The following is a 14,180-nucleotide window of genomic DNA, read 5'->3' on the forward strand; positions in this document are numbered from 1 at the left end:
CATGTTCTGGCACGACACTGAAGCTCAATAAACAGTCATTATGCACCTACTATCTCAGGGCCTGGGGGAGACTACAGATGCCAGCCTATGTCCTCTCCTCTTATGCTGGGCATTGAGCTCAGCTTCCCCCACAAAGCAGGCCAGTCCTCCTGGGATTCCTGGACTGCCAGAAAGACAAGCCTGAGCCAGCAACCAGTCTCTCTTCTATGTTTGTAAACTTTCTGACCTTTGCTTCTATAACTCTACTCTCTCTGGTTTCCCTCCTACCTCACAGGCCAAATCTTTGTCATACCTTCTGGGGCTCCCCTCCCTCTGTCCACCTCATGGCTGCAGCCTGGGAGTCCAGGGTCCAGCCTGCAATGCTCCAAATGAGGCCCGTGGCTTCTCCTACCATCTATGCCCTCACTCCTCCCTCTTCAGCCCCAACTGCCTCCTGAGCCTCTAACCAGTATCTACTGCCTGTTGGACATCTCCATGTGCATGTTCCATGAGCTTCTCACTTAACAAAGCTCAGACTGCATCCCTCAGTCCCTTCCCCTTCAATGTGAAGTCCTCCTGGCTAAAGGCACATCACCATCCCAGGACTCTGCTCTCTGCTTCATCTACAATATCCAATTGGTCACAAGTCTGGGGAGGCTTACTTCCTAAATCGACCACCCTCCTTTCTATCCCTATTGTCACTATCATCTGGACTTCTGCAGTTTCTTTTTTTCTTTACAAATAGTGAAGTCTCTATCCAAGCCATTTTCCTTACACTTTCTCAAAAAGAAAAAAAGAAAGCACACTTTCTCAAAAAGACTCCCAGACCCAGTCCTCTGCTGCTCTTAAAATCTTCAGGATCTTCCCATCACCTGCAGTTAAGTTCAACTGCTGGCATGGGCCAGGAAGCCCCCCACCCCCCCGCCTCCTGGCTCTTCTCATTCACTTGAAACGCTAGTTATAAAGGGCACAGCCACAGGGCCTTTGCACATGTGTACACCTCAGCCTGAAATGCCTCTTTTGGTGCTCGCTTTGGCAGCACATAAACTGCCTCTTTTGGCCTGGAAATCACCTCTTATTGGGAGAGGCAACTCAAATATGTCCTCCCATGTGAAGCCTTCCCTCTTCTCTTCCCAATAGCAAAACAAATCAGTGCTTCCTCCCTGACACTTTGAGCCCCTAAAAGACCTTTCATGATTTGCAAACATCTGTACATGTTTATCTTTCCTGTCTGCGTCTTGAAATATCCCAAACACTGTGCCTGGCTCTGGGCATGGATGTTTGTCAAATGACTGAAGGAGCATAAGATGGACCCATAGAAGGAGGTTCTGGAGGTAGAATACAAGGCAAAAGGCTATTGCAATAGTCTAGGCAAAAGGCCACAATGGCCCAGGCTGGAATGCTGACAATGGCATGAGGGTAACAACACCACCACTGCCCAGCATAGAGCCCTCACTATGGCACTCTTCTAAGAACCTCAGCCGTCTTGTCTCATTAATCCTCACAGCAATTCACAAGGTAGATACTGTGATTATGCTCTTCCCACTTTACAGACAAAGAAACAAAGTCACAGGAAGTTTACACAAATGACTTCAAAAATAGAAAGGAAGCTAAATTGGAGATATTGTCAATAGAAACTCCATTTCTGGAAGTCTGCTCAGATGAACACAGTGAGGGGAATAAGGTGTTCAGGATGACTCTGTGTGACACCAAGGTCAGTCCGTAGAGCCAGTGACCAGGCTAAGAGCAAAGGTCAGGAGCAACATTCCTGCATGGTTTCTTTTGTTTTCTTTTTTGAGACCGGTTGTGTGATGAGAGCGAGGATAAATCCTATCTGGACTTGTTTGTCTGAAGTGTCTGCAAGACATCCTGGCACATGTCACTGTGTGCCAAGACCATACTGGGCATTTCATGATCACCGTCGGCCTTATTCTTCCCCACAACCCTGCAAGGGAGCATTACTTGCATTTTACAGGCTAGGGAACTGAGGTTCAGAAAGACTAAAATAAACAACTCCACATTAAGATCCAGATTAAGATACAAAGACATGGCCAAGACATGAACCCATATCAGGCCAACTCAAAGTTTACTCCATCCAAAAAGCCAGTAGCTCCCAAATCTGACTGATCATTAGCTCCCCAATCCTGCCCATGAGGGATTTTCCAAATGCATATTCCCAGACCATGCCCCAGAACTACTCAATCTGAATCAGATCTACCAAAGCACTGGAATCTTTCAGTTTAAGCTCTCCAGGTGTTTGTAATAATCAAGCCAGTTTCAGGAATCACTGCACTGGTCTATGGGCCTCTCTAATGTAGGAAATCCTAGCCCGGGCTTTAGAAAAGAGCTGAGAGCTGGATACATAAGTCTAGGAACAGCATAAAACAGCTAGACAGGGAACATGAAATTGTGGAAGTAGCCGGGCTCACCAAAGGGAGAGCACAAAAAGAGGAAATAAGAGAGGCCAGAACACAGACCGGTAAAAGTCCCCATAGAAGACAAGAAGCTAGAAGCAGGAAAAAAAAAGTAAGACATAGGAGGGGACTTGATAGTAACTATGTCCCAAAGCCAAGGGACAAAACAGTTTTGCAAAGGGGCACCTCACAACATAAGATGCTGTGGAGAGAAAGGGGAAGAAGAGGGCCCAAATCACAACACTCATATGCATTATATCCAGGGAGCAGAATAATAGCCTGGTCTACAAGCCAGTGTGGGTTTGGCTTGGTTGTTTATTTTAGGGGTTTTCTAATACCCCTTGGCCGTCGTGCACTCCTCCCATTAAGTTGATGGCCTGCACTCTCCCAGGGAAGGTATGACACAGTGGAATGCAGGGAACAGGAGTCATACCATGGCTTCAGAGTTCAAAGAGTATAGGTCAGGGCACTGAGAACCATATAGAAGACTACAGGAGGCATCTGCTGGGCAACCTTGCCCCAAAGAAAGACCCCAAGATGGCAAACCTGGAAGTATCAGCAAGGAAACAAAAATAAGTGAGGCCCTGGGGTGTGTCCTTGAAAAGGCCTTGAAATCTTCACTGTGTCCCCATCCTGCAGCCCCAGCGCGGCCACAAGAGATCCAGAGCTACAGATCAAGAGACCCCATGCTGGAGAATAAGGGACCACACCGCCTGCAGGGATCAAAGACCAAGGCCCTTCCAAGAGGGACAAGGCCTCTTCAATGGTGTGGACTGACCACACAAGAGCAGTGTGTCCCCTTGGCTCCATAATGCAGTGGCCCTAAGCTACAACTACAGGGAAGGGACTGAGAGCACTTACAGGAATGAGCTTTATGCCACAGGCCAAATGGAGTCACAAATCAGACAGGATGTTCAGTTATAGGAAAGCAAAAACAAATTGCATTTCTTTCCCTCCTGAGTTTGCCAACTGAGATCCATATCTTTTACTTTCCAGAGATAGAGATGGGAGACAGAGAGCATGGAGCTGAAGAAAGAGCAAAAGCAAACTGGCAGAAGTGGCAAATGCAGGCTCTTGCTAAAAAAAAATTAAAATTAAAAAATTATATATATACACACACACACACACACACACACATACACATACATATATATAAGTTCAGGAATGGAGCCGAATTAGAGAAGTGTGTGCATGTGTGTGTGTCTATGTGTTTATGTGTCTGTGTATGTATATGTGCATGTATGTGTTTGTGTGTATCTGTGGGTATATGTCTATGTGTATGTCTACTGTGTGCATCTGTGTGTATGTCTGTGTGTGTGTACGTCTGTGTATGTGTCTACATGTCTGTGTAATATACCTGCACATATGTCTGTGTCTGTGTATACATCTGTGTGTATGTCCGTGTGTGTCTATGTATGTATATGTCTCTGTATGTGTGTCTGTGTCCATGTGCGTGTCTGTGTCTATCTGTGCATGTCTCTGTGTGTTTGTGTGTGTATCTATGTGTCTATCTGTGTGTGTTTGTATTTGGGATAAAGGAAATGCTATCATGCTTCCTTCATTTGGTAAGTCACTGCCCAAGCCATGGCTTGAAAGAGGTGGGAATTGATCTAGCACGTAGAAGCCCCTTTTCAACCCTTCACACTTTGCTCTGCAACCCCCCTGCCCAAACTCCTAGTGTAATGTCACTGACAAATTTCACTGGCTGTCCCCATCACCCCTTTCCCTCCACCTATCTAACCTCCCCTTCATTTGCAAGGTATAAAAGAGCAACAAGCAGCTGATGTTGGGAGGCACTGAAAGGCCTGGGTTTCCATGCTGGTATTATGCTTTTTTATAAAAACAGCTTTATTGAGGTATAATTTACATACCATAAAAATCACCCATTGTTAAATATATGACTCAATGATTTTTAGTACAGTTATACAGCTGTGCAACCATACTACCATCCCACTTTAGAACACCTCCATCACTCTGTGGTGTGATTTTAAAACTCCACTGTCCCTCCAGCAGTCTCTGCACTCCGCGACCTCCACCCCAGCTCCACGGTAAGTCCAACACAACCCCTCCCCTCATTGTCCTGCCAGCCCCTCTGTTCCCATGCAGCCAGCCCAGGCTTCCCTCTCTGTGCTGCTAATCCCCCCAGGGAGCTCCACAGGAGGGGCTGGGGCATAAAATAAACACAAACTCTCTAGCCACTTTCCCCACTGCTTTTGCCTAGAGTACACCCAAAGCTTCACTGGCTTCAGAATAAGACACAGATTCTTTTTTTTTTCTTAAGTTGCAGATTAAGTGCTATGCTGCAGGGGTTTCGGGAGGGCTGTGGTGGGGGGAGGGAGGTGGACACAGAGACAAGTATAACTGATGGAAGATGCTCCAGCTTTTCCAAGGGCCGTTTGGGAGACACTCCTGCTTGTATTTATTCTGACACAGTAAAGATTTCTTGCCTGTTAAGAGACAAGGTCACGCCTCAGAAGGCCGCATGGACTGCTAATGCTCTGCCTGCCTGCTTACTCTGGCCATGTCATCACTCGGAGCTCACTGGCCAGCTAGGGAACCTGTCCCCAACACGTAGCCCAAGCCAAGCCATAAGACGCAGCAGCCCGGCTCACACCATAACATCTTACCCAATATGGAGCTGGGGCCAATCGTCAGAACTGGGGAAAACAGGGGAGAAGTTTCAAATGTGCATCAGATCTATTTGCTGAAGGGGCCAAAGAAAATGTCAAAGGTTAAAAAGCAAAAGAATTACACCCATGATACCATCAGCAGCCAGCAACAACAGAAAGGAGAATTCTGTAACCCTCCTGCTTCTTTTCAAAACGATCTCATCAGACAGCCCAATCTCGCTAATTAGAGGAAGGTGCTGATGAGGGGAAAAGATGCACTTGGTGGGAATCACAGGAAAAGTTATGGTGTCTCTGCGGGGGGAGGGGGAGAGAGGCAGGATCTTCCTACCGCCTGCAGCAGAGGCATCCTGGAGTGCCCTGATTTTGCCAACTGCATTCCAGAGCTCTTTTCCTCCCATGCCCAGACAGAGCAAAGGCCTCTGTAATGACTTCACGCTCAGCCAAAAGTAAACACACTCTGCGCTTTTTCCATGGACAAATTCTAACCCCAAATTGCCAGCACTGGCCTCCCAACAATCCAAATGGAAAGCCGCCTTTCCCAAGAAAATAAAACCCTTTCAACTAAATAATACATCTTGGCTGCAAAAGGAAACTTTCCTAAAAGCTTCCTAGAAATTACTTCTCGTGCAGTGATACTACAGATCACCTGAGCAAACCCTACCAATGGGACACAGTCGCTTAAAATAAGTAACAAATGACCCAAGATGAAAGCTTGCGCCTGCAAACACCTGCACGTGCAAGTTATGCAGCACATTTTGTAGCCCTCAACACACACACACACACACACACACACACACACACACACACACACACACACAGCACACATCTCACCACCACCTAATTGGAATATTTTTTCTGAAAACAGGCTGTGATAAGACAGGTGCTGATTTGAATAGACAGCAATAGCACTTGAGATCTGAGCGTGGCAGCACTTTTGCGCATGTCAAACACACATGTCACTTCTCCCCACATTCCACCTTGAATCCATGTGATCCAAGCTCAGTCCTGCACCGAGGGAGAAAAGCAGAGACTTGGGATGGTGGACTTACCAGGTTGGAATTGGTGGCATTGGAGTCATCTTCTGGAAAGGGAATATAGATCGCTAAGGCCACACAATTGGCAAAAATAGTCAGTAAAATAATTATTTCAAATGGTCTGAGGAAGGGAGTTAAGGAAGTCAAGGCCACAGAAGGCATAAGTGAAACAAACATACACATATATATTTTAAAATGAATCAAAGATTCATAAGAATTTTGTTTGAACAATACATTCCAAGCCCCTTGTATTCTGAGAAGAAACATATGCCTTTTAAAGTGCTTCTAATGGGTCCCCGCCAAAATTTTTCCTAATATGTCAAAAGCAGTGGAGGCCAGTCGCGTGCCAGAGTAAACACACATTTCTAAAAACTTTTTTCTTCTTCTTTTATTTATTTAGATTGCACTGGACTTCATTTTTCCCTCATGTGTGCTCAGGGGTGCTTTTACAGAGCAGTGCCTGCTCCAGTTGGGACAGGCTGTCCCCTAGACACCTCTTTTCCCGTGGCTTCCACGCTGCCACCCAGGGACTCAAGCTATGGTTGGGAGAGGTGACATAGTAGATTTAAGGCAGACTTGACTTCAAGATTTTTCATTGAAATTTGGAGATTCAGATCTTTTAATCTGAAGTTTAGAGTGTTTTTTCCCCTTTCTACTTTATCTTCTGACACCTTCCACAGAACCTGAAGATGGCTGGGGGCTCTGGACCCTCAAGAGCACAGCAGCATGTATCCTGTGCATTTAGGGCAGGACAGCCATCTTTGCTCCAAGACACAGCTCCACATGGAATACCTTACCGCTCTTTAGTCTGTGGAGGCCTTGCCTTCAGCGGGCAAGGCTGACATCTAGATCTTCATGACTTTTCCGTTGGCGCGTGCTGGGATCTAGAGGGACAAGCTGGTTCACTCACCAATGGCAGTGCACTCGGTGAAGTTCTTGTACCAGATTTCTTTATCAAAATTCCAGAAAGAACACATTCTCAAGAAAAAAATGACCTAATATGATAAGGGTCCTTCTACCCTGCACCCACAAATGAAGGCCAGAAAGGGGAAACTTCAGAGGAAGGCCAGTTTATGCTCTTCCAGCCCCATCTCCCCCCACCCCCATAACACTGCCAGGTTTCCAGGCTTGCCCATGGGACCTAACAGGAAGAGGAAGGGAAAGAGGATGGGAATCCTGGAAGAAGGGACCAACTTCCTCTCCCAGGGAAACCTGTACTCACAAAGTTAATAAATCAAAGCACGGAGAAAGACCTTAGAGATTATCTAGTCCAAACCTCTGACGCCCAGAAGGCCTGAGAAACTTTCTCAAGACTTCACAGCAGGTACTTCCCAGTCAGGACTAGAACCCAGATTCCCTGACTACAGAGTCCAGGGTTCATTCTCCTACCTTGAATGGCCTCTGACCTGTGTTAACAGGGCAATTCTGGGCCTGGAAAGCATCTTAGTCAAGGCTTTAGCTGCTGTGCTAGTTATTGATCCCCCTCAGCCCTATGGGCATAGCTGAGGGTCCATTTACCCAGCATACCTCATGAAGGCTGCCATTTTCTACGTGTGCCTTGATATCCACAAGATGGTAGGCGGCAGACCTGCCTAACCTCCCAGACTGACAGGTACAGAAAGTAAAACAACCTCTCCCAGATTCCAAGCTGACAAATAGCAGAGCCAGGTCCAGAAACAGACCTACTGACTATCTTTTCCAATATGTGCTGCCCCTTGAGTTGGCCAAGGAACTAGTGATAACAGTGGTGATGCCAATGATGACAGTGATGGCAACAGGAAGGACAGTAGCTAACATCTGAGAGCGTACTCTGTGCCAGGCTCTTTTCTAACTGCTCCATACAAACACCCTGAGTGATTGAGTATAAAATTGTCATCCCTATTTCCAAATGTGGACAGTGGGGCACAGAAAGGTGAGATGTTAACTTGCCCAACATCACATAGCCTGTGGCAGAATGGGATTCAAACATAGGAAGTCTGGTTCCAAAGTCTGAGTTTGTAAGGACTACTCTATGCTGATATATCCTAAAGTTACCCTAAAGCATTTTTAGGGAGTTAGCACTTTATTCCTCCTATCACAAAACCTCTTCCCTTCTAGCCCTTTCCCCATCTGCTTAGGAAAGTGGCATTCGACCTAGGGGCTGCTCAGTTTCATTCCCATCATCTGGTCCCTTGTGCTCCTCCCACCAGGGTGATAGCACATCAGTTCAGCTGAGCCAGACCTCATGCATTCGACCTAGGGGCTGCTCAGTTTCATTCCCATCATCTGGTCCCTTGTGCTCCTCCCACCAGGGTGATAGCACATCAGTTCAGCTGAGCCAGACCTCATGCATCCAATCCTCAAATGTCAACTTGTTCCTTCCACCAAAGTGGGTGATGGCTAAGCTTGGGGTGTCTCTTACACTATCAGTTCTACATCCTCTGCCAATCCAGGCTATCCATCCATCATCTTATGCTAAAATTCCCTGCTACTTCTAGAGAAGATAATGTGTAAAGAAACCAATCAGGCAGATAAGAAAAGCCATCAGCTGCAGAATGGAGAACCCAGGTTGAGACCTGGAGGCGTACTATAGCACCCTGTGGCAGCCAGACCCGTTTTAAAACTGTCTTCCCTTCTTAATGACAGCATCAGATTCCACTCTTTCAAGGAACACTGACTAGCTAATACACCAGACCATCTCTTTACCTGTCCAGTTACCCTTCCAAGGCAATCTAAGAATGCTACCCAACTAGCACTGCTGAGGCTGGGCCCACTTCCTTTCCTGCAGCGAGGAGGGCACAGTCACCCAGGTGGTGTGGCTGCAGCACCCTTCTGCCCAGCGTGGGGGTGCAGTGAGGTGGCTGGGTCCACAGGTGGCACACCAGGTAACTGCCTTGTTAACACTGCTGCTGACCCAGTCAAGGGTCTTTTCATGAATCCCAGACTCAGGCCTCGTGGGGCTTTCTGACCAGTTTCCATGGACAACACATCAGACATTTTCATTACAAAGCCTCCATTCTCCCACACTTCCCCGTCATGCCCTGTGTACTGCTATCTCCCCTCTTCCCTTCCTCCCAGGCTACTATGGCACCTGGCACTTCATTCTGCGCTCAGTGCTCCTTGTCAGGGAGCTGTCCATCCCAGGAGGGGAAGAACAGACTTGAAGTTAACTAGTACTCACTGAATACATCCCCTGACATAGCTTTTCTGAAAATGCTTCCACATGCACGGACTCTGCAGCCCTTGTTAATTCTCTGGTTATTCCCTATTAAAGATGAGAAAAGTGGACCCATGACCACTCAAGAACACAGGAGGCATGGCCATGATGGGAGTGGTTCAGGCTCCAGATCCAGGTGCCACTGTGTCCCAGTGGGCTGGATGGTGTTCCCCTGAACATCTACCCTGGTACCTATCCTCTATACTATGGGTGCATGGGGAAAGGGAAATGTATGGATCTGGGACTTGGGGAACCTCAATTTGAAACCCAGCTCTGTCCATTGCAGGCTATGTGATCTGACCAAGTTCTTCAGCTTCTCCAGGCCTCAGTGCTCTCCCCTTTGGGGGAGCCTGACCCGCACGGCCCCCACCTTTCCCACTCTGTGGTTCTGATTGAGCAGTTATGACAGCAGCATAAGGAGGTTGTGCAGAGCCGAGCCTCTCACCCAGTCATCTGGGAACTGGAAGCATGCTTGGCCACTCAGGACAGACGGCCAGCTTGCACTGCATTCTCATAAAGTTATTTTTGAGTGGAGGGGCTCAAACATTTATAGAACTGACATTTATTGCTAAGCAGAAGATCTTCTCTCCGGAGCCATCTTCTTTTGCCTTTCAACCACTACCCAAGACTTTTAAATCCTTCTATGGAAAGTCATGAATAACACCAAACACTCCCATCCTGAGCCCCGGAAGACATGGTAGCCCTGCCTGCATGAACTCTTATTATGGAAATGCCCAAAACTAAGTGCCAGAGGTCTAGTCCTGTCTGTCACTGACCATATGACCATATGGAGTTCAATGTCATCACTGGGGAAAGTCAGAGGTGGCCCTACTGATCTTGAAGCTCCTATCAATCTCCACCAACCCACAATTCCCAGGACATTAAGGGGCCTATAATTCCACAGTGAGAGTCTGGCCCTTCAAAGTCATTTTCTCTGAAGGACCCACTCACTGGGCTCTATACATACAAAGTGGATCTGTGTTGAAACCTCCAGGCCAGCATTCTCCACTTTGGCTACACATGAGAATGATGTGGAGAGTTTTAGAATTATGCCTGAGTGGGGCTCAGGCACCTGTATTTTGTTACAATATTCCAGGTGATGCTAATGTGCAGCCAAGTTTGAGAACCACTGTTCCTAGGCCTTGAACCAAGAACCAGGGTCACTGACCACTACCGTCTTGCACCTCTTGGGCTCTTTCACACTAGAGAGAGGGGAGGTCATCAAACTACGCCAGTGCCATAACAAGGGAGGTAAAGAAGGCTATGGAGTAGCAGCATGTAACCACTATTAACCCAACACACCTGGAAAGGCTCAGCTGGGTGAGATGATATTTCATAACCTCTTAGGATCATTTTCTCAAATGTTGCTTATCGTATGAAAAAATATATGAAAAAGATACCCTGCTTGTTATTCCAGCAGATTCCTGGGCCCTGTCCCCAGACATCCTGATTCATCAAGTCTAGGGCAGGGCCTAAAATTCTGCATTCAAACAGCACCCCAGTGATGAAGAAGCAGTAGGTCTAAGAGCCACTTTGTAGGCTCAACTCAGCCAACACAGCTCACTACCTGGTGGCATTTGTGGGGCTCGCCCCGCCAGGGCTCCCAGGGGCCCCCTGCCCAACCCAGAGCACAAAGGATATTTCCATTCGACGATGCTGATGCACGCCCTCCTGATGGGGTTCTTCAGAGTCAGGCAGAGCAGGGCGCGGGGCGGGCGTGTGGCGGTCGTGCTGCCCTGCTTCTTGGGTTTCCCATATTGCTGCCGCTTCCGCTGTGTGGAGCTGATGGTGGAGATGGTTGCATTGCCAGCGCTGCCCATCAGCTTAGCCTGCCGGGCCGCGTCGATGGCTGCCTGCCAGGACAAGGCTGCCCCGGGCGTTGGGATGTGCTCGGGGGCGAGCCCCGCAGCCGCATTGGCATTCATGTTGGCGTGAGCTGCGCGCGGGCTCCCATAGTTGGAACCTGCAGGAGGAGAGGACAGAGGATGGCAGTTACTAGGGAGAAAACAGGAGAGCTAGGAAAAGGAACCCAGACTTGCGATTTTTTAAAAAATCTTATTTCAAATGATTGCAAGAAACTGGGAGATGACGCATGAAAACATTAATGTGTGATGCTGAGAAAAAAAGAGTCAGGAAAACTATTCTGGTTGCAATTCATCTGTGTGACCCTGGACATGTCACTCCTCCTCTCTAGTTTCACTGATTCATTTTAGGCGACAAAACATAAGATGTATGCGTTACAGCATGCATGTATGATATGTGTATGCACCCAGGAGCACCGGGCAAGGGAGAAAAGGAGGACACAGAAAACAGTACATGTGCAAGATATGTCTATTAAAACACATATTTATAAGAACACATGCAAATAAAGGATATTCATAAATATAACAGAATGCTTGTTTAAGGAAAGTTAAGAGTAAAAAAGGAAAGTAGGATATGAGGATACAAAGGAAGAATGGATGGATGAGTGAATGAATGAGAGTCATTGCATGAAGCAATGATGGCAAACGTACAATGAACTGAAGAGTGTAATTCACTCAGGTCTCTACCCAATTTCCAAAAATAAAAATAGTATAATAAAAGAAAGGCACTGGACCAAAGTAAGATTATATCCTGGTACCTTAAACCTATCTAGGCAATGAGTGTTGGTTGGATACGAGGGGGTAGGGGCCTGTAGTGGTTTTAAATTATGTCAGCAAATCTTTGACATCCCTCCCATTAAGAAAGAGGACCTATGTCCTTTCCTTCTGAAATGGGATTTGTCTCGGGTGACTGTTTTGACCAATAAAGTACAGCAGAATGACAGTACATCACTTCTAAAACTAGGTCCAAAATATGCAGTGTAAGCCCTGTGGCTTCCATGTGGTAAGGAAGCCCAAACTAGCTTACATGGAGAGACCACATGCAAAGAGAGAGACTCCCAGCCAGCCCCCAGATGCTCCAGTCACCATCTGACTGCAATCCCATGAGAGACCCAAGAAATTCCTGACCCACAGAAACTGTGGGAGACAGCAAGGTGTTTGCTGCTATCAGCCACTTTGTTTTGGGGTGATTCATTATATAGCATTTGATATCTGGGAAACGGAGCTCTGTATGACAAGGATTGACAGGGTGGGGTAGAGGGACACTGTCAGGAAGGAAACGTGGGTAGAAACCAGTGAAATCCAGAACACAGGCATCTGCACTTCTCTGGTTTAAAGGCACCTAGAGCCTTCGAGACTGCCCCCAAGACACAATGCTTACTTTCTGGGCACTCTGCAGTCTGATCAGCTGGATTCCTCACCCTAGAATCCTACAAGGTTCACCCAGGATCAGCTCAGCCTGGGCCCAGACCTGAATGCCCCAGGATAGATGCGTGACCTGGAGACTTGTCACCTGGTTGGGTGCCACAGTATCAAGAGTAGCAGCAGAGAATGGGGTGGCAGTGTGGGGCAGTGAGCCTGGCATCTGGATGCCACATCAGTTGCCATCAGCGACTGTAGCTGGAGCAAGCAAAGCAGTTGCATATGCATGTCACCTCCAAACCTCCTCACAATGACCCTCTTCTCTGTTCAGTATACACAAGGCTCTTCCAGGGAAACTGCTGGGCCCAAAACAAACTGCCTTGTGGAGCCCCTTCCCTCTCCTCGCCACAACTCACTAGTATTCAGATGAACACTTAGCACCTCTCCCTACTCTTATCTTGGATTGAGCCTTCTGTGTTTGACCCTCAATATAACTTTTGTTCCCACTGTGACCTGCTATCTAGACCCTATCACCACCACCACCAGCCCTGTCTCCCCACAGGGGATAAGCAATGACCCATTTTAGCCAGACAGAATGCAGACATACTCTGTCCTAGAGACAGACTCTAGCAACCTCATCGGTCTCCTGCATCTAGCCATGTCTGACATTAGCCTTACCCTGAGCCTTTGGGTTATATATTACTTAAGTAACTCAGGGCTAACTCAAATTGAGTTTCTATCCTTTGCAACCAAAAAAGACCTGACCAATATGCCTGCTCAATACAACAAAGCTTGTACCTGTCTGGACTGTCATTTCTGCTAAATTCCAAAATCTATGTCCTTTCCATCATCACACCAGTGACAGACAGTAAATAAGTTTTCACTCTTATGCCAACTGATTGACTTGACTGCCCAAAAGGTTGTACCTAAAGGATTCAGAGTCTTCTCTGACTACAAAGAAAAATATATTGTGATAGATTAGTGATGTCTGCCATGGGCACAAAGGGTAGGAAATGGTATCACAGATGCCACGAATTTACCACCCCTGTTATGATACCAAGATGAGCACATCAGTTCTTCTTTAGTACCAGCTGGTCTACAGCCTTCTTGTCCCGACAGTCGCCTCCTGCACTATTGCCATCTGGTCGCTGTAGCATTAGAGCCCCACCCCCAGTCCCCAGGGCCTGGAAAATTGCCTCTTTGCTATACTCAATTCATGGCTATATTCTCAACATGACACTGACTCCTGCCTCCCCATATATTCCGTTCACCTTCCTCTTTTCCTCTGCTCCAGCTGCTCCGGGCAGCTGCTGCACCCCCAGGGGTAAAGTATTTTAACTGGAATGTCAGGATCATGGAGAACCCAATACTTCCTATGAGAAGTCTTCTCTCTCACGTACCTTGCCATTGCCCTCCCCACACTCACTGTGTGGATCATAGGCATAAAGCAAGGAAGGCCCCCAATAAGGCTGGGCCTTCACTTTCTTATAATACCCCAGAGGAAAAAACTAGAAGAGAGGATTTGAATTAATAAGGGCACCCGAAGCATGAGAGCTGGAAGCATTCGTATCTCCATTTAACACATAAGAAAACAAAGGAGCGTGTGACTCATTAAAGGTCACAAAGTGAGACAATGAGAGATTTCAGCAGCATGCACAGCACTCATAGTTAACTGCTAGACTATACTCCGCCTCCTCAGAATT

The 14,180-nt window shown here is 47.2% G+C and overlaps 1 protein-coding gene across 1 annotated transcript in view; it reads right to left on the bottom strand.

Annotated features, from left to right (window-relative positions):
- Positions 1–14,180, bottom strand: part of CACNA1C (calcium voltage-gated channel subunit alpha1 C) — a 657,848-nt gene that overhangs the window by 589,063 nt on the left and 54,605 nt on the right. Inside the window, exons 2-3 of the mRNA XM_042945417.1 lie at positions 10,895–11,216; positions 6,073–6,178 (exon numbers count right to left, since the gene is read on the bottom strand). Coding sequence (XP_042801351.1) covers positions 6,073–6,178; positions 10,895–11,216 — 428 coding nt within the window. The remainder of the gene's footprint in view (positions 1–6,072; positions 6,179–10,894; positions 11,217–14,180) is intronic.

Source organism: Panthera leo, chromosome B4 (assembly GCF_018350215.1).
Source record: "Panthera leo isolate Ple1 chromosome B4, P.leo_Ple1_pat1.1, whole genome shotgun sequence".
Taxonomy (NCBI): domain Eukaryota; kingdom Metazoa; phylum Chordata; class Mammalia; order Carnivora; family Felidae; genus Panthera; species Panthera leo.